Raw genomic sequence first — 23,795 nt, 5'->3', positions numbered from 1 at the left:
TGGCTAATCAGCATGATATGCAAATTAACACCTAACAAAGATGGCGATTAATTTGCATACATAGGCTCCAAGCGGTGGAGCGAAGCCTGATAGCCCAGGGCTGGCGGAGCAGCGAGGCCTGACGTTTCTGGGGCAGGTGGAGCAGTGAGGCCTCATGGCCCTGGGGCCAGTGGAGCAGTGAGGCCTGACGTTTCTGGGGCCGGTGGAGCAGTGAGGCCTCATGGCCCTGGGGCCAGCAGAGCAGCGAGGCCTGACGTTTCTGGGGCGGTGGAGCAGTGAGGCCTCATGGCCCTGGGGCCAGTGGAGCAGCGAGGCCTGACGTTTTCGGGGCCAGTGGAGCAGTGAGGCCTGACGTTTTCGGGCCAGCTCTGGCCAGAACTCGGCCAGAGTGAAGGCCTGGGCCCCGGGTCTGAAGGCAAACCGGTGCCAGCAGACAGGGGAAAGGAAGGCCTATTGCATGAATCTCTTCCTGCAACAGGCCTCTAGTCTTAGGTATAAAAGAGGTGGGTAAGCCCAACGGGTGTGGTTCAATGGTTGAGTGTCCACTTATGAACCAGGAGGTCATGGTTCGATTCCCGTTCAGGGCACATGCCCAGGTTGCAGGCTCCATCTCCAGTGTGGGGCGTACAGGAGGCAGCCAATCAATGATTCTCTCTCATCATCGATGTTTCTATCTCTCCCTCTCCCTTCCTCTCTGAAATCAATAAAAAAATATTTTTTTTAAAAAAGAGAGTTAGGGCTCAAATGACACCCTTGGAGGCTAGAAGGGGAAATAAAGGCAAGTTACTCACAGGAGTCACAGTGCTTTAGACTCAGTGTAAGTTTGGAGAAATCAGAGTTGCCTCCCCCCTGCAGGGAATGTCACTGTATACAGTCTTTACTAATTTGGGTAGGCAAAAGGAATCACTCAGGAAAAGAGCAAGTAGGAAATGCTAGGGCCCAGGAGTCCACTGAAAGAGAAAATATCCCGTACCCCTTGCAAAATCACGTTTCTGCATTATGAAGAATGCTCTGACTCTGAATAGTACAGTAGACCTAGTGCCCATGCACAGCTTGCTCAGTTTAGCGAGTTGTTCTGTCTCTTTCATGCTCCTTTGGCTTATTTTCCAGTTGAATAGACTGTGTGTTCCTTCAACCCAATTTCTTGGAACTTGCAGCCTCAAACACCAAGAAAGGGAGGGCAGAAATGAGCATTTATTGAGTACCCAAACGAGGCAAGCCATTTTATTTACATAGTTACCCATAATTCTCCCAACATGCTGCATAGTACGTTACACTATCCCCAAGTGGACACAGACTCAGTTCAGAGAGGTTTTAGGACTCGCCTGAGAAGGTCCGGGTAATAACTGGAGGAGATGCCTGTGGACCACCAATCTGGGTGATTCTGAAAGCCACACTCTGTCCACCTACCCTGGATCCTCGTGTCTCAGTGGGTTTGGGACCCAGGACTCTCACTGTTTCTCCCCTTGCCCGGCATCTTTGAGAATTTCCCTTTCCTGGTTTTGTCCTTCACTGGCTACATGACTGACAGAAAACCTGAGCAATCAAACCATCCATGGGTCTATTTATATAATGTCTGACTTCAGAAATTAGCTTTACCTTAAACCTGAATTACTTCTTTAAACCACATACCACATAAAATCAGGATACTCAACAAGCTCTAAATAAGAAAGAGTGCTTAGGAAGAAGGTCACAGAGCACCCTGTGAAATGGGACTTCTAACTTCTGCAACAAAGGTCTTTTTTATTATTATTATTGATTTTTTACAGAGAGGAAGGGAGAGAGATAGAGAGTTAGAAACATCGATGAGAGAGAGGCATCGATCAGCCGCCTCCTGCACATCTCCCACTGGGGATGCGCCCGCAACCCAGGCACATGCCCTCGACCGGAATCGAACCTGGGACCCCTCAGTCCCCAGGCCGATGCTCCATCCACTGAGCCAAACCGGTTTCGGCTGCAACAAAGGTCTTGAAATGCTACATAACATTCTTTTACATGAAGAGTTAAACTCTCTGGAAGGACCTGGAGAGTATCATGCTAAGCGAAATAAGCCAATCAGAGAAAGACAAGTCTCACATGATCTCACTCATATGTGGAATCTAATGAACAAAATAAACTGATGAACAAAATAGATCCAAAGACATAGAAGCATAGAACAGAATGCGGAATCTCAGAGGGAAGGTGGGGGAGGGTGGGTGGGTGGGAAGTGATCAACCAAAGAACTTGTATGCATATATGCATAACCCATGGACACAGACAATAGAGTGATGAAGGCCTAGAAGGGTCAATGGGGGACAAAAGAGGACATATGTAATATCTTCAACAATAAAGATTTTTTAAAAAAGAAAAAGAGAGAGGAGCTCTCAACAAAGAAAGGGGAATCCTAGGTGCCAGAGAAGCATGCAGAACTAGACATTACTGGGGTAAGTGCATAAACAGCCACTGAGGGGCTCTGGTCAACACGGGGCTGAGGTTTTAACCCCACATCGGTCCAAAGAGGAAAACCTTGGGCCCCATCAGCCAGGAAATTAGAAAGGACATCCTCCCACATAAGCTGGAAACATGTAAGGGAAATTTATAAATAAATAAATAAATAAATAACATTTTAATGCCCTGGCCAGGCAGCTCAGTTGATTAGAGCATTGTCCTAATATGCCAAGATTGCAGGTTTGATCCCTAGTCAAGGCACATACAAGAATCAACCAATGAATAAATGCATAAATGGGTGGAACAACAAATCAATGTTTTCTCTCTCTCTCCCCGCCCCTACCCCCCTCCTTTCCACTCTCTCTAAAAATATTAATGGAAAAAATATCCTTGGGTGAGGATTAACAAAGAAACCAAAAAAATAAAAAAAGAGAGTATTTGCCCTGGCCAGTGTGGCTCAATTGGTTGAGCATTGTACCATACAACCAGAGGTCTTCGGTTTGATTCCTGGTCAATGGTACATGCCTGGGTTGCAGACTCAATCCCCAGTAGGGAACATGCAGGATATAGTTGATCCATGTTTCTCTTTCTCTCTCCCTCTCCCTTCCTCTCTCTCTCAGATGAATAAAAACATATATTTTAAAAGAATACTTAAAATAATAATAATATAATGGGAAAAAAGAAAAATGGACAATAATAAAAACACAATATAGCAAAACTTATGAGATGTAACTAAAGTAGTTCTTAGAGGGAAGTTTATGGCCTTAAATGCATATATTCAAAAGAAAAAATTTAATTAATGAACCAAGCATCCAATTCAAGAAGTTAGAAAAATAATGCAAAATAAACCTAAGGACAGTAAGAGATAATTTAAAATTTAGATCAAGCCCTTACCGGTTTGGCTCAGCAGATAGAGCATCGGCCTGAGAACTCAAGGGTCCCAGGTTTGATTCTGGTCAAGGGCATGTACCTTGGTTGTGGGCACATTCCCAGTGGGGAGTGAGGAGGAGGCAGCTGATCGATGTTTCTCTCTCATCGTTGTTTCTAACTCTCTATCCCCCCCACTTCCTCTCTGTAAAAATCAATACAATATATTTTTTAAAAAATTAGATCAAAGTGTAAAATAAAACAGAGAAGAAGGAAATAATAAGGAAACACAAAATCAAAAGGTGGTTCTTTGAAGCAATTAATAAATTAGACATATTTCTGGCAAAATGTATCAAAAAAATGAGAAAATTATAAATAAATAATATTGGGAGTGAAAAGGGGGAAATAACTGCAGATCTTGTGATAACTTTAAACATTTGTGACCATTAATATGAAACATATTCAATAGACAGTTTTCTGGTAAAATATAACCTACTGAAACTGACTCTAGAATAATCAGCAGTGAAAAAATCTACACTCAAAATACACACACACACACACTCCAGGCCTTGAAGGAACAGATCATCCCTATTTTGTAAAATCTGTATATGAGAAAATTTATCATTGATCAAAGAATAGAAGTGGTCAAAGGAAGAATAGGGTGATATCTAGAAACCAAAGGAAGAAACAATTTTCCAGAAGGTGAGAGCTGTCAGATCTGCACATCTCTCAGTTAAACTTTGCTTCCTGGTTGAAGCACTGAACCCCCCTATGAATGGTCAGGCACCTATATTGCACCCTGACTCTCCCCTTCATGGTGCTGAATAATGACCATTACTAATAACTTTACATTTGTCTTGTGAGGTTATTTTATCAGTGTCTGACTCTCTCACTGTTGTTTCAACTCCATGGGGGCAGAAATCACATGTTTATTTTTTTTCACCTTTGTGTCCTATTACTTAATTGGTACCTGGAACGAATGGATGTGCAACAAATACTTGTCAAGTGAATGAGAAGTAGAATTTAGAAGGTCAATGTGGCCTGGGATCCCTGAAATTTCAATTTTATAATTGTGGATAGAACTGTCAAGGAACAAGGCTAAGACTGGACCACCTAATATATAGTGAGTGCCTTACATGCTAGGAGATACTAGGAGCTGGGGCTGAAAAGTGATCAGAGATGGAAAGAAATGCCCACAGCAGAGTCCCCCTGAGACCCAGACTGGGGAGCCCCAGGAATGCAAATTACAGAATGGGGATATGAGTAACCAGACCCTTGTTAATCAGTCCAACCAACTTTCCTGCCCAGCTGTTCTCTAAAGGCTCTCTGGGAAGGAGGATCTAAAGCAGTGGGGGAGAGACTGGGGTCATCAAAGAAAACAGGAATGGAGAAATAAGAAATGGAGTGAGAGACAAAGGTTAGAAAAACTAAAGGGTTTGGTTGATAAGGATCACAAACAGTGATTTCTGATCTATGTAATATAACAAAATTCCCTTCTAAGGAAAAATCTTGAAGAGAGTTTAATTCCATGGAGTATTTTGATTCAGGTTATTGATTTATAAAGAGCCAAGATTGATTTGGGGATTAGGGGCTGAAGAGAGATGAGATATGATGCCTGACATATTTCTGAAAGTTAATCTGGGGGGCGGGGGGAGGAGGGAGGATAGGAGAGAGGTGTCAGCAAGATGGCCAGTGCCTTTACTGCTTTGTAGGGTAACTAGACCACTGATCAATCTCAGGGGTGGAAAGGACCATTAAGAACAAAAATATGCAAGCAGAGAATCAAATCAGAAATTGGGAAGATAAGAAAGCAGAAAACACCCAATCCGAACAGAAAAAAAAAAAAGAGAGAGAAAGAGAGAAGAAAGAAAAGAATTTTTTAAAATGAGGGTAGTATAAGAACCTCTGGGTCAACTTAAAGTGTACCAACATTCGCATCATGGGGGTGCCAGAAGGAGAAGAGAGAAAACAATAAATTAAAAACCTATCTGAAAAAATAATGACAGAAAACTTCCCTCACTTACTGAAGAAAATAGACATCCAGGTCAAGGAAGCGCATAGACTCCCCAACAAGATAAACCTAAAGAGACCCACACCAAGGCACATCATAATTAAAATGCCAAAGGTTAAAGACAAAGAGAGAATCTTAAAAGCAGCAAGAGACAAGCAGTTAGTTACCCGCTAGGGAGCTCCCATAAGACTGTCGGCTGATTTCTCAACAGAAACTTTGCAGACCAGAAGGGACTGGCAAGACATATTCAAAGTGATGAAAAGCAAGGAACCAAGATTACTCTAGCCAGCAAAGCTACTGTTTGGAATTGAAGGGCAGATAAAGAGCTTCCCAGACAAGAAAAAGCTAAAGGAATCTATCACCATGAAATGTTAAAGGGGGAGGAGGAGGAGGAGGAGGAGGAGCAGGAGGAGCAGGAGAAATATGAACAAAATGGCAATAAATACATATCTATTAACAATTGAATCTTAAAAATAAAATAAACAAGCAGAACAGAAACAGACTCATAGATACAGAAAACATTTTGTGGTTGCCAGATGGGAAAGTGTTGGAGAGTTGGATGGAAAAGGTGAAGGGATTAAGAAGTACAAATTGATTGTTACGGAATAGTCATGGAGATGTAAAGTACAGCATAGGGAATATAGTCAATAATATTCTAATAACTACGTATGGTGCCAGATGGGTGCGAGATTTATTGGGATGATCATATATAAGTTATGTAATGTCTAATCACTGAGGTATACACCTGAAACTAATATAATAATGTATGTCAACTGTAATTTTAAAAATTACGAACAGGAATATGCAAAATACTATTTTAAGTGGTATCCTTATGATATATAAAACTTCTGTAAAAATTTTGCCACACCTAACAACCTTCTGTTTACAGCTGGTTTGTAAGGAAAATTCAAGAAAGGACTGTATCCCAAATTTAGGGCCTGTGGTAGGGCAAAGGTTAAGGAAACAGCCGGACTGAGGGTTTGGTCAGGACTCCTCAAAAGTAATGAAAGTCATCAAAAGAGAGGCTTCGGTGGGTCTGTCTCTGAAGATGTAAGAAAAGGAGGGAGTTGTTGAAAAACACCACATATCTGTGCCAGGCAACTGTGGGGAGCTGAACCCCAAAGGAAAAGAGGTGAGGGAAGATTTTGAGGGAAAGGTCAGCAGGTTGCACTTTTAGAGCCTGTAGACTGTCCAGGAAGCCAGCCTAGGACAGGCTAATGCTCACCAAAAGTTGATGCAACGTTTGCATCACAGAAGGCAGGAGAATAGTAAGGTCTAGAAACGTGGCTCTCCTTCTCCCAACCAGGGGTCCTCCAGGAGGGCCAGGCAGACCCTTCTCTTGCCCTCTCCCCCATGGAGAAGTGATGAGTAGAAGAGGGGACATGGGCCTTGGCACAGAGAACACAGACTCATGTGGGTGAGCAGCTCAGGGTCTAGTCATGGTTGTTAGTCTTCTGTGTCCTCCAAGTCCCCCTGCGGCAAGTTTCTCCTTAAAAGTCCCCAACTCATCATTCCTCTGGCGTCACGTCCATCCCCACAGGATCCCACCTCTCCATGGCCTCCTTGATGTTGAAGATTAACAGTAGAGAAATTGACCATCTCCTGAGAATGGGGCAGGACTATTAGCGACCGCAAAATCCTCAGATCCTAAAGTTAACATTCTGAGATGGGAATCCAGGCACCCTGCCCAACAGTGAAAATGAAGGTTTTTGCATAAGTAGCTATTCAAATCACACCCATATATGGCTCCCCAGTAGACAGGACCACCTGAAGACTTGAGGGGGTCGGGGAAGGGCAAGGGGATGGAAAAAATGAAGAGAAAGGAAATGAAAGAGTAAGACAGAGAACCAATATAGCAAGTGAAATCACAGGGGTGTGACATTTTACAAGACCTGTGAAAACAACTGCAAAGCCCCTGATGAAAAATAGCCTCGACTCTAGGCCCTAGAGGAATGAGGCACCCACGCCTCATGCCTCAGGGAAAAAGGAGGGGACAGCCGTCTGACCCATAAGTTCCTAGAGCTCACAGGGGAAAGTCCAGCTATGTCCAATATTTCCCAAACCATAGAAGTAGGGACGAGATGACACACAGGCATGGACCTTTAACCTCAGTGCCCAAGGCTTATGGGGGAGAGGCCCTGGGGGCTCCAGGACTTCAGCGACTGACACAGTCAGAGGTGGCAAGGGGAAGATGAAGGTGCTAGTGGGATGAGGAGGGAAGGACAGATGGGCAGTGGGTGATACCTGTATCACAAACTGGCAGGAACACTAGATGAGATCATGTGTGAACTCCTAGCGCAGAGCGTGACAGAGGTTTACGTCCCTTAGATGCCATTTTAATGCTTCCATCACAAACTCCTTTGGCCATAAAACCAAGGCTAGTCATGGTCGTTATTCACCCCACTTAGCATGAATAGTACGCCGTCCTGCTGCAGAAATGCTGCACTGGACTGCGATTGCTACCCCAGCCCCGTGAAGGTGTCTTGTGGTGCTAGTTCCTTCCCCAAACCTGAAAACTTCTCAGTTCTAAAATTCACCTGACCCTGTTTCAGATCCTCAGTTCCTGTTCCCCTTCCTTCTCTGCATTGCTTATCTCTGTGAAAAAATAAACATATCCCCTGCGGAGAGGGGAGAAGGGACGTGCCTATTAGCTTGTACGCTGTGAACAGGGCCGTAATGTGGGCACCTTTGAGTACAAGTGTGTGAATGAGAGGCGGGTGACTGCACGCTCAACGCTGTATAAAAGAGGCAGGCGTGCATGGGTTACATTCTTCACGGGCACCAAGCAGAGACGGAAACGGAGAAGCTGCATGTTGGGGGGAGGAGGGGGGTGACTTTGAAGAGCAGCAGGTCTTCTGACAGAGTTTGCCCTTTAACCACTCTCCCCAGCACCCAGCATGCAGAAAGGGTGGAGGAGTAAGAGGTTGCTGCTGTAAAGACAAACAAACAACAACAACATAAAACAGTCACAGTAGAGCTTCAGCTGCCATCAAAAGGTAGCTTGCCACCTGAAGCAGGACTACACGGAGACCCGCAGCTGCTGCCCAGGAGGTGCAAAGAGGAGGGAACAGCACCCAGTGTGGAGGCCAGAAGTTAGCTTCCCGGGCAGGGGCCATGGCCTGGCCACCTTCCTGCTGGCTGTGGGTTCTGGGGGCTCTGGCAGGGCTCTCAGCTACCCCAGTCCCCAATAGCTGCCCAGAGAAGCACTACTGGGCTCAGAAGAAACTGTGCTGCCAGATGTGTGAGCCAGGTAAGAGAGGACACCTTGCCAGGGGCAGGCTGACATGGGAGAGGACTGGGATTGGGGGGAAGAGAAGCAGAACAGGAGTCTGCGCTCCAGCAGGGGGAGGGATCCTGCAGTGCCCGAGGCACCACCTTGCAGAGGGCAGAGAAGCAGCCTTGACCCCGGACCTCTGCTCACAGGAACGTTCCTCAAGAAGCACTGCGACCAGCAGGAAAAGGACACTCAGTGTGAACCGTGTATACCGGGGGTCTCCTTCTCACCAGACCACAACGCCCGGCCCCACTGCGAGAGCTGCCGGCACTGTCACTCCGGTGAGATGGGCAAGCATCCGGGGAGCAAGGTGGCAGAGCTGGGTGTGGAGGAGCAAAGAGGGGGTAGAGTTCAAGGCTAGGGCAAGGGAGCCAATGCTGGGGAAATGGGGCACCGGGGAGCAGGGATGCTGATGTGATGAGACCTCGAGTGTTTAGTGAAAGGGTAGGTAAAATCCGAGGGGCTGCTGAGAACGAGTCTATGGTTGGCATCAAGACACTAAAAAAGAGGAAGTGGCTCTAGAACCCCTGGTTTCAGCCACACACACAAATAAAATTTTGTAATTTCTTTTATTTTTTTAAAGTAGGAAGTGTAATATCTGTGGCTGTGTTAGGAATCCTTTTATTATTCCTCCGCAGTAGCTAGGATTTCAGGAATGAGGAGGTGCCAGCGCACAAGGGGTGGCAGGTTTTAACGGGGACCCTTTGAACAGGTGCCCTGCGGCACGACACTTGTGAGGATGGACGACTTAGCTGAGCTATTCCACTACTTGCCTTTAAAATGTGTTTGGTCTCAGTGGGCTTTTAACACTGTGTTCTTTAAAAAATTAACTAAATAAAAAAGGTTTTGCCATTGCAAATCAAACAGCAACATCTTGCACACATAAGAAGCGTTCCCCAGTCCACGTAACTTAAAAATGTGACTGTTAACAGCCGTTTTTCTCTTCTTGACAGCAACCCCAGCAGGGTTGGACTTTTAAAATTCAAAACCTGCCCCAGTCCCTCTGCAGGCCCCACCAGAAAGCCTTCTCCCAGCACTGAGCCAGCCTGTGTTCCCTTCACTATATTCCAGCCAGCCCAATCCATGATCCTTCTCTCTATGAGACACAGCCCATAGGTTCCTCAAAGCTCTCAGGCAGCACCTGGCTGCTGGACGGAGCAGGGGAGTGGAGGGGCCTGGCCTGGGAGGGAGGAGGCTGAATGAGTTTGGTCCTCTTCGACCTCAGTATTCCCATCTGTAAGATGGAGAAGTACCAGATAGCCTAGAATTTTGTGCGCATGTTACACATGGTGAAAAATAACCCTCCAGATTTCTGGATACTCATCACTGAAAACAATGGCATTTCATCCATTTTTACCCAATCCCAGCCCTTCTTTTTTTTTAATATACATTTTTATTGATTTCAGAGAGGAAAGGAGAGAGAGAGAAACATCAATGATGAGACTCATTGATTGGCTGCCTCCTGCACATCCACAACCCGGGTATGTGCCCTCACAGGGAATTGAACTGTGATCTCCTGGTCCATAGGTGGATGTTCAACCACTGAACCAGGCCAGCAGGCCCAGCCCCTTCTTTAGCCCTTCCCTTCTTTTGGGCAAACAGCTGCATGATCACCCCCTACTGGTCATCTTCTATTTAACCTGCTTCTGGTTATACTTGTGAGACCAACTGGTACCAAACTTCTCTATACTATAATCCAACTGTAAAAATCTCAGACTGTTTCTACTCTTCATAGTGTCTCTTTCTGAACCATGAATTTTCTAAAAAGTCCAAGTTTGTTTTTCTTAATAACAATAATACTAATGGCAAAGGGACTGGGTGGTGGTGAGAGAGAGGCCAGCCTCTGTGTGGGTGGGGTGGGCCTGGGGGAGAGGATTAAGCAAGAGGGGCTTGCAGGTCTCTGAGGCCTGAGTGTCTTGTATTCCTCCCGCCCCCTCTGTCTCCAGGTCATCTCCTTCGAAACTGCACCCCCACCGCCAATGCCGTGTGTACCTGCCCCACGGGCTGGGAGTGCAAGGACAAGGAGTGTACCGAGTGTGATCCTGCTAGAACCCCCACGCTGACCCCTCATCTATCATCGGCCCCCGGCCCACAACCCACCCACTTACCTTACACCAAAAGTAAGTTCCAGGGAACTCTTTGTCCCGTTTGGGGTAAGGGTCGCTCTCAAGTGGCACCCCGTCTGAGCTCACCCCCCACATGAGTTGCCTGGTTGGCTTGTCTCTGCCTTTCCATCTCATCCAACTCCTCCCAGGCCCCCAGGCCTTCAGCCCGGTCTTTCCCTGCAGGCTCCCTGCTGTTGCTCACCCTATGTCTGTTTTTCCAGAGTTGCTGGAGGCCAAGACAGCCAGGCACGTGCAAACTCTGGCTGACCTCGGGCTGCCTGCCCCAGCTCTCTCGACTCAACGGCCAGGTGAGTTTTCTCCACATTCTTCACTCCAGAAGAATATACATGGGAGAGTCCAAGAGAGAAGTCAGCTCCTAGGAGTGGGGAGAAGAGGAGGAGGAGCAGAGTCTAGGGATGAAGAGAGGACTTGGTCCAATGATGGAGGGAGGAGAGGAAGGCCGGGAGGAGAGAGGCAAAGATGAGGGGAGGGCTGGGGTGAGAGGCCTCTAGGGCTGGGCCCTTCTCCCAAACCCTTGTGTGGCCCCTGCCTATCACAGCCCAGAGGTTCCTATGCAACTCAGAGTGCATCAGAATCTTCGTGATGCTGTCTGGAATGTTCCTTGTGTTCACCATGTGCGGAGCCCTGTTCCTCCATCAACGACGAAAAAATGGACTAAGTAAGAGACAAAATACAGGTCTCCAGTCCTGTTTCTGACCCCATCCCACCCCACCTCCGCAGCCCTGCCACCCATGCCTGGGACGTCCTGGAAGCCTCCCTCGCTCCATCCGTATCCACCCTGGCTCCTGCCTCGTCTTCCTCTCCTCTTAGCTGAGGTCCTCCTGACAGCCCTCCCCAAGCTTTCCTGCTTTGCTTAACTCCTCTTCCTTCGCCTCCTCCCCTGACCACTGGCCAAGAGTCATCTGCTCTGCTTCTGCAGACAAAGGAGAAAGTCCGGCAGCGCCTGCTGAGCCTCCCTACAGCTGCCCCAGGGAGGAGGAAGGTGAAGCCATCCCCGTCCAGGAGGATTACCGAAAGCCTGAGCCTGCTTCCTACCTCTGAGCCGGCACTCCCCAGAGGGGGTCATCACTGCAGAAAAGGCCTGGCCTCCACCTCGGCCCCCTGCCCAGCCAGAGGCTATGAGACCCAGCAACTGCAAATTCAGTACCATGCCCTGGCAGGGCCCTTTCCTGTGTGCAGACTTGAGAAAGTACCCTTTGAGACCGGTGTGACAAGGACAGTGGGGGGTGGGGGGTGGGAAGCGGGATGTGTCCTGGCCCAGCCAGCTCCACCTCCGTGCTGGACGAGGGCTGGGGTTCCAGCTGCAAAATACACTGAAGCCCAGGAAAGCCCCCATGTGCTGTATTCAGAAACTCAGCAGAATAAAATGACAGACTGCCACATGCCGCCTCTCTGAAATTCCACTCAGGACGCAGGCCACTCCCAGCCTCATCTCCCCCAGGGATCAGAGGGAGGAGCCTTCCCCCTGTGGTCTGGTGTTGGGCCTGCCCAGCAGGGGAGGGAGGAGGTGTGGCACCAACAGAAAATGAGAAAAGGTTCCCAGACTCAGGGGTTCCTGCTTCTAGCTTCGTTGGGGCGGGTGGGGAGCAGAAGGGTGCACGCAGTGAAGTCAGGTCTTGAAATCGCCAGGGGATGATGGGGGTGGGCAGTGGGGCTGGAGAGGAGAACAGTGAACAGGACTCTGGCACCAGCAAGAAATGGCTTCACCCAGAGGCGAAGGCAGCGGCAGTGGCACTTCCTCAAAGTGAAAGTGAAAGAGAAGTAGGCGGAGGATAGGAGAGAAACACAAGCCGTTGGCCACCAAGGAGTATTGAAAGGAGTGTTGAGAGAAACCCCACTTCTCCAGCTGGGACCTTGCCAGCAGGGAGCCGGTGGAGACGGGCAGCGGAGGGGGCCTGAGAGCAGCCCCCATGGGCACAGAGGGCTGGTGGCTGCTGCTCTGCTTGGCTCTGTCCGGAGCTGCCGGAGCTGCCGGAGCTGCCGTGGACACCGGTGAGTGGGATAGGCTGGAGGGAAGTGTGAGGCCAGGGAAGCTGCGGATAGCCACCCTCCGCATTACACAAGGGGAGAGGAGCCAATCGCTTCTAAGCCCGAGGGGAGAAAGGCTCAGTGGCTGACAATGGAACCAGTTGTGCTGGGGAGAGAGGCGGAGACCCGGAGACCCAGAGACCCGGGAGGAAAAGCCAAATGAGAAAGAGGGGCCTTCACAGTGAATGTGGTGGGAGCGCTGTCCTTGGGAGAGGGGACACCTTCGGAAGAGAAAGGGTCCCCAGCTAGGAAGTCGCCAGGAAGGTGATCGGGAGGTGGAAGGGGAAGGCCACATGTTGGGGCAGAAAGCAGAGCAGACCTGTTGTCGGCTGGCAAGTGGAGAAGATGGCTGCCAACACCCTGGGCTGCACGATGGCCTGTCGCCTCTCCCCCTGGCAATGCTGCTCATTTATTTGCTTTTGCTGAGAATTCCTTTGCCTGAAAATAGCTTTCATTGGATGGTTGGAAATGAAAGTAAAAGCATAAACCCTTCGGAGAAAGGCAAATCCAGGGCTTTAAATCACTCGCATCAAGAAGTACCTGGAAAGGCAGGTGCTTCCCAGAAAGCTGGCCTGGGGGGTGACAAGATAGGGACAGAGACAGCTGGGCCCCTGGAACACAACTTTTACCCCCAATGACTCTGCAGTTGGGGCAGGGAGTGGGCACAGAAGTAACTTTCTGGGCGGGAGGGTGTGGCTGCAGCCCACTCTTTTCCCTGCAGCAGAAAGGCAGTGGCGGGCCGTGGACGTGGTCTTGGACTGCTTCTTGGTGGAGGAAGGCAAGCACCATGGAGGCTTTGCCAGCGATAAGAACATGGTGAAGGCCCTGCTGGTGCTGAAGCAGGTGCCGGTGCTGGATGATGGCTCCCTGGAAGGTTTCACCGACTTCCAAGTGAGCACACTGTCCAAAGACAACCCACCTGTTACCTTTGAGGCCTCAGGTAAGAGCCTCCACCCCGTGTCCCGACTGGGACAGCCCAGTTCCCAGTGCGCCCACCTGCATCTGCTTCCCATGTCCTCAATCCAGTCCTCCCTGTGCCGCCCGCCCTTCTCCCCCAGTGAGTCCGGTGCAGATTTCCCACGCAGAGGCCCTGCTCCATGCTGACTGCAGCGAGAAGGAGGTGACCTGCGAGATCTCCCGCTATTTTCTCCAGGCCAGACAAGAGGCGGCTGTTGAGACAGCAGCTTGGTTCATCACCAACTTGCAGGTCTCTGGAGGGGGACCCAGGATCTCCATCCTGATGAAGGCTCTCAGGGATGCTGAGAACAGGGCTGTCATGCCCCCCACGCTGAACCTCCCCCTGGGCCCCCAAGGGACTGTGCTGACTACAGGTAAGAACATGAAAAGTAGCAGAAAGTTTTGTTTTAATATATTTTTATTGAGTTCAGAGAGGGAGAGATAGAATCAATGATGAGAATCATTGATCGGCTGCCTCCTGCAGGCCCCACACTGGGGATCAAGCCCGCAACCCAGGCATGTGCCCTGACTGGGAATCAAACCGTGACCTCCCGGTTCATAGGTCAACGCTCAACCACTGAGCCACACCAGCTGGGCAAGAAATAGAAGAAGGGAGGGAACAAGTCCACCTCCATCCACATCAGTCATCTCAAGGTGTCCCCTCGACCTCGGTGCTTTCTTTCGAAAGGCCCAAAACGGGGATAACTTTCTCTTCACGGTTTTGCCTGAGGAAATGACATGTGGTGCTCTATTCATGTCTGCTGTTCGTAGTAGGCTTACTGGGCCAAGCACCAGTTTTCTCCCAGTGAAAAGCCATCCTGGTCTGGTGTTTGACGAGAGCAAAGCACAGGGATTCGGAATTTGTTCGTTACCCCTTATTGATATTATTAGTAAAACCCAGTTCCTGCCTTCTCCAGCACATCCCAGAGGGTGCAGGGAATTGAGAACATGAGGATAAGTTTCTCCAGAGTTCATTAAATCTACTATTTTACCTCCAAAAGGAGACAACCAAGTCCAAAGATTAGGGAGCTACCCACCTATCCTTAGAAAGCTCCAGAACATTCGACCTTTCTGTGGTCCAACCTAAGTGTATCCTGCTACAGCAGAAAAGAGGAGTCCTCATAGTCCTGGTATAGCTAGATAGTCCCTTTTTATTTTGGGGTATTTTAAGCCTACAAAAGGTGAAAGAATAATGTAATGAACACCTGTATGTCATACACCTAGGTCCCATCAACTGAATTCTCATTATAGATATTGCTGAACAAATTAAAAGCTGCAGAAATCCCAGTACTTCACCCCAAATACTGCCATGTATAGCATGTGGTTTATAGCATTTGGTTTATAACCAAAGACAGGGATATCCTCCATCATCACAGAACCAGCACCTCAGCAAACCAAGGTGGGTGGTCTACCATGGTGCAGACAATAAGGGGGTACAGTGTGTCAAGAATTTAAGAACATATTTGCCAGGGCAGTCCCCCTTGCTACACCACTGAGCATCATACTTAAAGTCAATATTTAAAAATTGATAACAATAATAATGTCAAGTATGAAGTCCAAATTCAAACTTCTCCAATTACCCCAATAATGTCCTTTGTAGCTCTCTGGTTCTTGTAGTCCAGGATTCAAGCAAGGACCACACACGCATTTAGCACCTTTACTCCAGAACGGTCTTTCATAGCCCTGATGTCTTTGAAGAGCCTAGGCCCTTGTCTGGTAGCATATCCCACTGCCTGATTGTTTTCCTCGTTAGATTTAGGTTTAGCATGTCTGGCACAAATACTACTGCGTGCTTTTTATCTTAGTTTTTAATCCTCATGCTTAGAGAGGGAGCGAGAGAGCAACAGCGATGTGAGAGAGGAACATTGATCGGTTACCTCCCTGACTGGGGATTGAACCCACAACCCAGGTATGTGACCCCACCAGGAATTAAACCGGCAGCTGTGCACAGGACGATTCCCAACCAACTGAGCCACAGTGGTTGGGCGTACAGTGCATTTTAAACTCTTACTCCTACTTAGACTTCACAGCAGCCTTGCCTTCAGCAGGTGAGCTTGGCAACACTAAGTGACTTGTCCAAGGCCACAGAGCGGCCACATGGAAGAATCAGGCTTCCAAAATGTTTTATCTGCTCCAGTGGTTCTCACCCAAGAGCCAACAGTAACCCACCATTTTGCATGTGTATATTCCTGGTGAAAGGCCAACAGCTTTCCTCAGACTATCCAGGGGCAACTCCAAAATTGTTAAGGTCACCTTGTGTGTCACACTGCCTTTCCAGAGCCCATTTCTTTGTTGTTGTTTGTTTTGTTTTTTAATTGAATTTTATTGGAGTGAACATATAGGTTTCATGTGTGGGTGACTAAATTACAAAGTCTGTCTCTAGCACCATGTGCCCACCATCCAAAGCCACATCTTCTCCTGTCACCTCACATTGGGACCCCCTTTCCTCCCCCACCCCCTCCCTCTGGCAACCAACACACTGCTGTTTGTGTTCATAAGTTTCAGTTTTATATTCCACATGTGAGTGAAATATGGTTCTAGAGCCCCATTTCTTTGTGGTTCCATCTGTTTGGGAAATGAGCCCAACTGCCCTCACTGTCCAAGAAAGGAGGGAGGGGTAGATGTGTACCCACAACATGCCCACGGCTCAGATCAGCTGTTCTCAAGCAGCAGCTGAGCACATCCCCCTCTTTCTCTCACCACAGTGGAGTTCCAGGTGACAACACATACCCCATCCCTGATTTTCCAGCGGGGGTCCTCAGCCTCCCTGCACTGCGGCTTCTCCATGACGCCAGGCTTGGACCTCACCAGAGTGGAGTGGCGGCTGCAGCATAAGGGCAGCGGCCAGCTGGTGTACAGCTGGACCACAGGGCAGGGGCAGGCCAAGCGAGAGGGCGCTACCCTGGAGCCTGAGCAGCTCCTCCTGGCCGGGGACGCCTCCCTCACGCTACCCAGCCTCACTCTGAAGGACGAGGGGACCTACATTTGCCAGATCACCACCTCTCTGTACCAAGCTCAACAAATCATCCAGCTCCATGTCCAAGGTGAGGCCAGAACTCACTTCCTGGGGGAGAGGGAAAGGGATATGCTTATTGGGAGTGTTTTCCATAGTGGAGTCCAACTACAAGGGCATTTCCTGAGAGGCAGACTGCATTCCCACAACCTAAATGCCATCTCCGCCCTGGAGGTGCAGAGGGCATCAGACTGTCTCTGTCACACTTCGGGATAAGTCCATTGAGAAACTTCCCAGCCAGGGTCCGGTTGCCCTGCCCTGCTGGCTGCTCCAATCACACTCCCTAAAGGAGCAGAGCAAGCCCAGGAGGCGCAGTGGGAGTGGCCCTGATCGAGAAGAGGGTTTCATCACTGATACCCTTTCAAGTCACTGCTTATAGTGATGATAAGAAGCAAGCCAGCCATTAGTTGGTTTTACTAGCGTCTTTCAATTACCTGTGGAAGATGTACCCCTTTATGGCCTGCATCCAGGGTGGGCTCCTCACCGCCCCTTGGCACTCCACTGAGGATGAAACTTCAGCCTCCACATCCTAGCTCATTCTCAGAAGGAAGATAAGGCTTTAGGCTTCTCTGCTATCCCATTGACCCCTCTGGAATATTATTCTTTCTTCCAGCTTCTCCCAAAGTACGACTGGGCTTGGCAAATGAAGCTCTGCCACCCACTCTCATCTGCAACATCGTTGGCTATTATCCTCTGGACGTGACTGTGACGTGGACCCGAGAGGAACTGGGTGGAGCCCCAGTCCCAGTCTCTGATGCCTCCTTCTCCAGCCTCCGGCAAGGCGCAGAGGGCACCTACAGCATCTCCTCCTCCCTGACGGCGGAACCTGGCTCTGCTGGTGCCACTTACACCTGTCAAGTCACCCACATCTCCCTGGAGGAGCCCATTGTGACCAGCACCTGGGCTGCCCCACCAGGTACTGGGGTGCCCACCTCTACCCTGGACTTGTGGCTCTCCTACCTCCAGCTCATCTTTGGTCTTGTTCTGCTTCCCACCACACTATGTTCATTCAGTCTCAGCTGCTTTCCAGGGCAGCAGCCTCCATAGCTGCCACCACCATCCTGAGACTTCAGTACACCCCAGGTGCCAGGGCACCAGGCGGTGTGCTGGAAATGAAGGCTGGATAACTCCTGATCCTGCCCTTAAGGAGCTTAGTCCAGTTGGAGGGACCGACTAGGCAGGCAGGGAAGATGACCTGGGAATGGGGGGGCATGAAAACCAAGTTAGCTAGCTCAAGGGGCAAGGACACACCAAGACAGAAAGAACAACATGTATGAAGGCCGAGTATAACGCAGCCTAAAGAGCACTCGGGGAACTGCACAGCTAGAGCCGAGAGTGTGTGGGAAAACTGGGAAGTGGCCTTAAGCTTGAGAAGTAATTGTATTTAGTGAGCATTGACATGAATTGAGCACTTAGATGTATGATCACATGTCTTAGCATGACTCCCATTGTATTAATGAGTGAACTGGCACTTACAGATGTTAAGTAATTTGCCCAAGGTCACCTACCTAGTAAATGGTAAAGAGTGAAGTGTGAAAAAACCGGCAGCCTGATTACACTAGAACCTCAAACCCTCCACTGCTATTAGTGGGCTGACACTTTTTCTTTTTCATCCTCACCTGAGGTGTGAAGATATGTTTTTCCATTGATTTGTAGAGAGAGTGGAAAGGAGGGGTGAGAGCAAGGAGGAGAGAAGAGAAATTGGGGTTGCCTCCTACTCCCAACTGGAGCTGGGGAACTAACCTGCAACTGAGGTATGTGCCCTTGACAGCGAATTGAAACCATGACCCTCCGGTGTGCAGGCCAATGCTCTAACCACTGGGCACGCTGACCAGGGCTAGTGGGCTGATACTGATGGGCCTTCAAGCTGGAACTTCATCCTGAAGCCACAGAATATTATGTAAAATTTTTTTAAACAGGAAAGAATCAGTACCTAGAATGCAAACATCCAGGAGCACTGGGCATTATTATTTGAGACTGGGGTTTTGTCTCAGCTCACGTCATTCTCCAGCTATTTATAAAATCCTAGTTTAACTGCCAACCGCTATCTAACTTAAATTTCTCTTGCAAAGCAATAAAAAAAAAAAAAATGTTGTCCTGAGGTGGGAAACGGTAGGAATTCTGTGTGGAGAGACACACAAACATCCAACAACCTTGAGCAAGTACAAACGCTTCTGTGTGCCCAGTTCCTGGGTGAGAGCAGAACTCTTGATAAGAGCTCCCCACACGGGGACTCACACCCTCACACACACTCTTTGTCCTCCTGCTGGCGCGGGCTGAGCTGGTTCCTGCGCACTGATTCCTGCCTGCACTCTTCTCACCTACAGAGCAGAGAACTGTGGCCTTTGGAGTTCTTTTTGCCAGCACCCTCTTCCTCCTTGCACTGTTGTACCTGGGACTACAGAGATGGAAAGGTAAGAGTCCACTGCCCTCAGCTCTGCCCGACCCACCTCACTTACAGACCAGCCTCCGCTAACCACCTCCCCACCCTCTCCCCACCCAGACCAGGGATGAAGCCCAAGCATCCCACGTTCCAGCCAGCGCCCCCCCACCCCACCACCACCACAGCCCACAGCTTTGGGGGTTACCACAGCTGAAACCAACCTCACTCCCTCTTTTCTCTCCTAGCTACCTCATCCAAGGTCTGCCAAGACTCCGAGGCCCTCTGGGAAACCGCTCTCCTGCCTCCGAGTAAAAAGAAAGAGTAGTCACGTTCTCCCAGAAGGACTCTAAGCCAAGCCCCAAAGCTCAAAAATACCCCAAGAAAGACATGAAGAAAGCACAGATCACGGGGCACTGGCTCTGAACATGTGCAGGACTCGGCCTGCCTTCTGCGTCAGGGAGGAGATGCTGTAGGTGCCCTCTGGGCTTTGCCTGGGGTAAACAGGACAGAGGACATCAGGAAGGCCTGGGTGGAAGTTAAAACAAGAACTAGATTTGAGGTACAGTGGTAGGAACAGAAAATGGGACGAAATTAAGAAAGGAGCAAGTGAGGGGCAGTGGGACAAAGGGATAGAGGTTGGGCCACCACACACAAATACTGAACTCTGTCCAAATAAAAGCCTCTTGGGTCCTTGGTGGCAAAGCTTTTCTACTTTCCTATCCTCCCCTGTGTTGGACCCAACTGAGCTGTGTCCCAGGCCTTGCTGCAAAGTGTTCAAGGAATGAAATAAAGGCCCTCGAGGGCAGCCCCAGGGCCCGTCTCAATTGCTCTGTGTAACCTGGAGCTGTAATTAGGTTCTGCTCCTTAGACAGTTGCTGGTCATTTCAGGATACCTACAACTCCTCATCCCTTCTTCTCCTCACACAACTCAGCTGCCAGGGAGAGATTTTTTTTATTCATTTCTAAAATCTGCTAGTCCTGCCGAAACCAGTTTGGCTCAGTGGATAGAGCGTCAGCCTGTGGACTGAAAGGTCCCAGGTTCGATTCCGGTCAAGGGCATGTACCTGGGTTGCAGGCACATCCCCAGTAGGAGATGTGCAGGAGGCACCTGATCGATGTTTCTCTCTCATCGATGTTTCTACCTCTCTATCTCTCTCCCTTCCTCTCTGTAAAAAATCAATAAAATATAAAAAATAAATAAAATCTGCTAGTCCACACAGTGGAACTCCGCAAGAAGGAAGGAGGTAGATAGGAAATGTCTGAGAAAACCTGCAGTTGTTTATCAGTGTGAGATCCTCACTCAACTTCCCGTTGTCACTTCCTCTCACTGGCACCTGAAGAGTTGGGTTGCGTCAGGCATGAATGCTGAGAGCAGAGACCATTTCCTTTGCCAACACAGAGCTTTAATCTCCGAAGACCATCTGACACACATAAGCCAGCCCTTCCGGCCTACAGCAACATCAGACTACTAGAAAGAAGAAACACTCCCCGTCTCCCCCTCTCTGCTCAGTTACTCCAACCCAAACAACACCCAAGTCAGTGTAGTTAGGAATTTATATTTTTTGCGCCTTTGTTTAGAATACATGACATTGGTAAATATGCCACATGCCTTTGGTGAAGTACAATTATTATTCTATACACATATGAGACTGAGGTTAGGGGAAAAGACAAAGAGGTGATGACAGACACACAGTGGAAACCCCACATCGTCTCATGGCAAACTGAAGGGGATCTGGGAAGCTCAGCTTCATTTGACTGCAAAGTCCCAGGGTTTAGTTGCACATTTGCTCATGCATATGGGTGGTGGGAGAGAAAGGGGACAGCAAAGACACAAAAGAGGGTACACAGTGGGATGAGAAAGAAAGTAGAAGGGCTGACATCTCCAAAAGAACAAAGCCAACTATATCTGGTGAGCCTCAGAGGGACAGACACCCAGGAAATAATTCCTGTGACAACGGTGGGTGGGCTGAGGGCGAATTTGCTCCAGGCTTGGGACACATCGAGGACAGTGGTGGCTCTTCTCCAGCAGTGACCCCCTGCATTAGGCAAAGAGGAGCCCAGAGGAGAGTGGAGACCTTCGGGGGTAACCGTTGGGAGGGTACACTGACTGCTTTCTTCCAGCTCTTCAGTCCCACCCTGGGGCAGGACAAAGGGAAGGTGGGGAACAGGGGCAAAGGGAGAGGAAGGATGGTTTTGTGCAATGAAATGCTTCTGCATGGAAAGTGAGCATCCAACCCGGCCCAGCCTGGCCCCAGCCTCTTCCTGCTTGTGGGCCAGAGGACAGAAGGAATACAAGTGCATGGTGTTTCCCCTCTGTTCCCAGCCTGCCTGCCTCCCCTCACAATACCCTATCCTGAAGCCCAGCAGTGGCCCCTGCACAGGCTGAGTAGCTCCCATCCTTAGATTCCACTGTCTGTACCCACAAGCCATGCAAAGAGGAAAGGAAAGGCGGCAAAGTGGAATTCAGATGGGAACACGTGGTTTAGAGGGGAGTACAGTGCAGGAAGGACAGACAGGTGGCTCTAGGTGAAAGGGCCCCGTGATAGCACGAACTCCACACTGTCCGCCTCCTACCCCAAGACTGAGTTGGTGGGTATACTGGGCTTTTCTAAAATATTCAGAATCGGCCAGGCCTCAGGAAGGACATCTTGCCTCGCCCCTGTCTTTGGCAAGTACACAGGAGTGCTGTAGAGGAAGTCCCTGAAAGTCCAAGGACCCCTCACACTCCTTAATCAACAGGAAAGGAAGAACAGGACCCTCCTTCACGAGAGGGCAAGAAGTGGCTTCCACTGAGCTTGTTACTTTCAAATTAGGCCCTTCATTCACTGTTTCTCTCTAACTAATAGGCATTCTCTGCCAACAGTGGAAACTAATCAAGAGCCCCAGACTTTGGCTAGATGAAGTTATTTGGTACTCTCATGAACAGTACAGAATGCTGCAGAAAATGTGGACAAGGGACAACCCTTTCCGGTTATGAGCTTGTGGGACTGCTTCTAGGATGGCAATGAGAATTCTGGTATTTTCACAATTCATATGTGTTCTCCAGGTCGCTGGAGAACAAAGTAAAAGGCTGTAAGATCCCTGAAGACGTAGAAAATCTTGGACTAACAGATTAGAAATAACTGCAAAAAACAGGTTTTACTCTCTAAGAGGGTATTGCACCAGGACCGAGTTGGACTTTGTGCCCACCCAGGATCCTCTTCAGGCCCGGCATAGGAGAAAAGCTCCCAGTGACCAGGGCAGCCCTGAGTGAGCCACCATTTTCGCAGGTGTTCATGGCCTCCTCCTGCCAGCGGCCTGGCTTTCCTGGAGGCACCATGGGCACTGATACCCTTCTCCTCCCCAAATCTTGACACTTTTGTGGGCACATCCCTACAGCTACGCCCGTCCCCTTCCCTTGGCCTCCATCTCCTTTTGGCTTGGAGGAGTTTGCGAGTATATAAGAAGCAGGTAGGGAGGAGGTGCCAGCTGTTGCTCTTTGGATAGTTGCTTCAAATTGCGCCAGGAGCAGCATTTCCAGTGTCGAGGGACATAGTGCAAATGAAAGCAACAGCAGAGGAGGAATGAGCGATGGAGAAGCCGGGGCTGGGATGGAGGAAGGTAGATGGGGAAGTTTGGTGAGAGCAAACAAGGAAAGGAACATGAGTTTGGATGGCAATGGAGAACAGGGAAGGGGTGGCACATTCTCAAGTAAAAAAGTAGACTGGACACAGGAATCAGGAAGTCCAAGATGGAGAAGAGAGAGAGACAGGAGAAAACAAGAGCACAAATTACATCAAGTTACTAGGCATCCGGGTCTTTCAGTTGTAGGTGTCCCATCCCCATGTCTCCCTCTGACCCACGACAGTGACAAACAGCAGAGGGAAGCCTTGTCCATCAAGACAGTCCTTTGTCTTTGCCCTTCCTCCCTCCTGAGCCAGGTGACGATTCCACAACAGTGATCTCCATACCTCAGTCAGAGCAGCCCCACTCCTCAGGCAGGGAGGCAAGCAGGCAGGGCTGGGAGAAGACTCCAGGACCTTCCCACCTCTTCACCCCACCAGAAACCTCAGGAGTACTTACTTGCAATAACTACCACGATGATGGCACAGATAACCCCCAGCATGATCATCATCTGAGGAGAAATTGACAAAAAATGGGTCCTTGGACTTGGGGAAGGAAGGAGCCAGGAAGAGAACTTACTCTGTCTTTGGGGCAATGCAAGAAACACACATCACCCAGGAGATCTGCAGGCCTCTTGGCGAGGGCCCAGCCCCCATGCTCCCCATCAGACAATAACCCCTGCACCACAAAGGAAGCTCCTCAGAAACATCAGAGCGTTTGTAGCTGCTTCTTTTTCCTTAGGTCCTGTCGTGCTGAAAAGAACTGCAATGGATCTGCAGTCAGATGGTTCATTTTTCAATGTGAAGTGTTCAGCTCATTCCTCAAAGCTGCATGTACTTAAATACATTTATCTACTCCAGTCATTGTGTCCATGTTGGGTGTTTGAGGAAGGGCCAGGTGAAAAATTTCCCACGGGTCCTTTTGGCAAAGGCAGCTTGACTAACCGTTTCCAAACTCCTCAGGGTGCCCCCGGTGAGTGGGTCTGAATACTCTAGCCTACCCTGGTGGCCAATTCTGGGTAATGCAGCTCAAGGAGGCTTTTAAGACTTCCCGCCCAAGAAGAGTTCTGCAGGGCAAAGATCCTGTACCACTAAAGGGGAGGAATG

The 23,795-nt window shown here is 49.3% G+C and overlaps 3 protein-coding genes across 5 annotated transcripts in view; 2 read left to right on the top strand and 1 right to left on the bottom strand.

Annotated features, from left to right (window-relative positions):
- Positions 1-8,149: 8,149 nt before the first annotated feature.
- CD27 (CD27 molecule) lies at positions 8,150-12,085 on the top strand. Its single transcript, XM_006757601.2, has 6 exons — positions 8,150-8,555; positions 8,729-8,860; positions 10,526-10,699; positions 10,906-10,992; positions 11,244-11,363; positions 11,625-12,085. The coding sequence occupies exons 1-6, from the start codon at positions 8,420-8,422 to the stop codon at positions 11,744-11,746; spliced, it is 771 nt and encodes a 256-aa protein (XP_006757664.1). The 5' UTR covers positions 8,150-8,419; the 3' UTR covers positions 11,747-12,085.
- A 191-nt stretch (positions 12,086-12,276) lies between these two features.
- On the top strand, positions 12,277-19,896 carry TAPBPL (TAP binding protein-like). Of its 2 annotated transcripts, none has more exons than XM_015559968.1 (7): positions 12,277-12,697; positions 13,458-13,673; positions 13,792-14,064; positions 16,396-16,734; positions 17,317-17,619; positions 19,031-19,117; positions 19,332-19,896. In XM_015559968.1, exons 1-7 carry the CDS (start codon positions 12,616-12,618, stop codon positions 19,409-19,411), a joined length of 1,380 nt encoding a protein of 459 aa, XP_015415454.1. In that variant the 5' UTR covers positions 12,277-12,615; the 3' UTR covers positions 19,412-19,896. The 2 variants fall into 2 exon arrangements, with proteins under 2 accessions (XP_015415454.1, XP_015415453.1); XM_015559967.1 differs by having other exon boundaries at positions 13,455-13,673.
- Positions 19,897-20,510: 614 nt separating this feature from the next.
- The window catches only part of VAMP1 (vesicle associated membrane protein 1), a 7,684-nt gene continuing 4,399 nt past the window's right edge, over positions 20,511-23,795 (bottom strand). The window contains exons 4-5 of one of the 2 annotated variants that reach the window (XM_006757599.2): positions 23,149-23,200; positions 20,511-21,122 (exon numbers count right to left, since the gene is read on the bottom strand). In XM_006757599.2, the coding sequence (XP_006757662.1) occupies positions 20,875-21,122; positions 23,149-23,200 (300 nt within the window). In that variant the 3' untranslated portion in view covers positions 20,511-20,874. Of the gene's footprint in view, positions 22,790-23,148; positions 23,201-23,795 lie in introns of both variants that reach the window. The other variant, XM_006757600.2, reaches the window with a different exon arrangement.

Source organism: Myotis davidii, unplaced genomic scaffold (genome assembly GCF_000327345.1).
Source record: "Myotis davidii unplaced genomic scaffold, ASM32734v1 scaffold13, whole genome shotgun sequence".
Lineage (NCBI taxonomy): Eukaryota > Metazoa > Chordata > Mammalia > Chiroptera > Vespertilionidae > Myotis > Myotis davidii.
This window is presented reverse-complemented; position numbering and strand designations above follow the sequence as displayed.

Excerpts from the sequence above, each read along its gene's own strand:
- CD27 (XM_006757601.2), top strand. The coding sequence starts at position 8,420 with ATGGCCTGGCCACCTTCCTGCTGGCTGTGGGTTCTGGGGGCTCTGGCA. Across the intron at positions 8,556-8,728 it reads CTGCCAGATGTGTGAGCCAG|GAACGTTCCTCAAGAAGCAC; the intron begins GTAAGAGAGGAC and ends CTCTGCTCACAG. Across the intron at positions 10,993-11,243 it reads TCTCTCGACTCAACGGCCAG|CCCAGAGGTTCCTATGCAAC; the intron begins GTGAGTTTTCTC and ends TGCCTATCACAG.
- TAPBPL (XM_015559967.1), top strand. The coding sequence starts at position 12,616 with ATGGGCACAGAGGGCTGGTGGCTGCTGCTCTGCTTGGCTCTGTCCGGA. Across the intron at positions 16,735-17,316 it reads CATCCAGCTCCATGTCCAAG|CTTCTCCCAAAGTACGACTG; the intron begins GTGAGGCCAGAA and ends TCTTTCTTCCAG. Across the intron at positions 19,118-19,331 it reads GGGACTACAGAGATGGAAAG|CTACCTCATCCAAGGTCTGC; the intron begins GTAAGAGTCCAC and ends TTTCTCTCCTAG.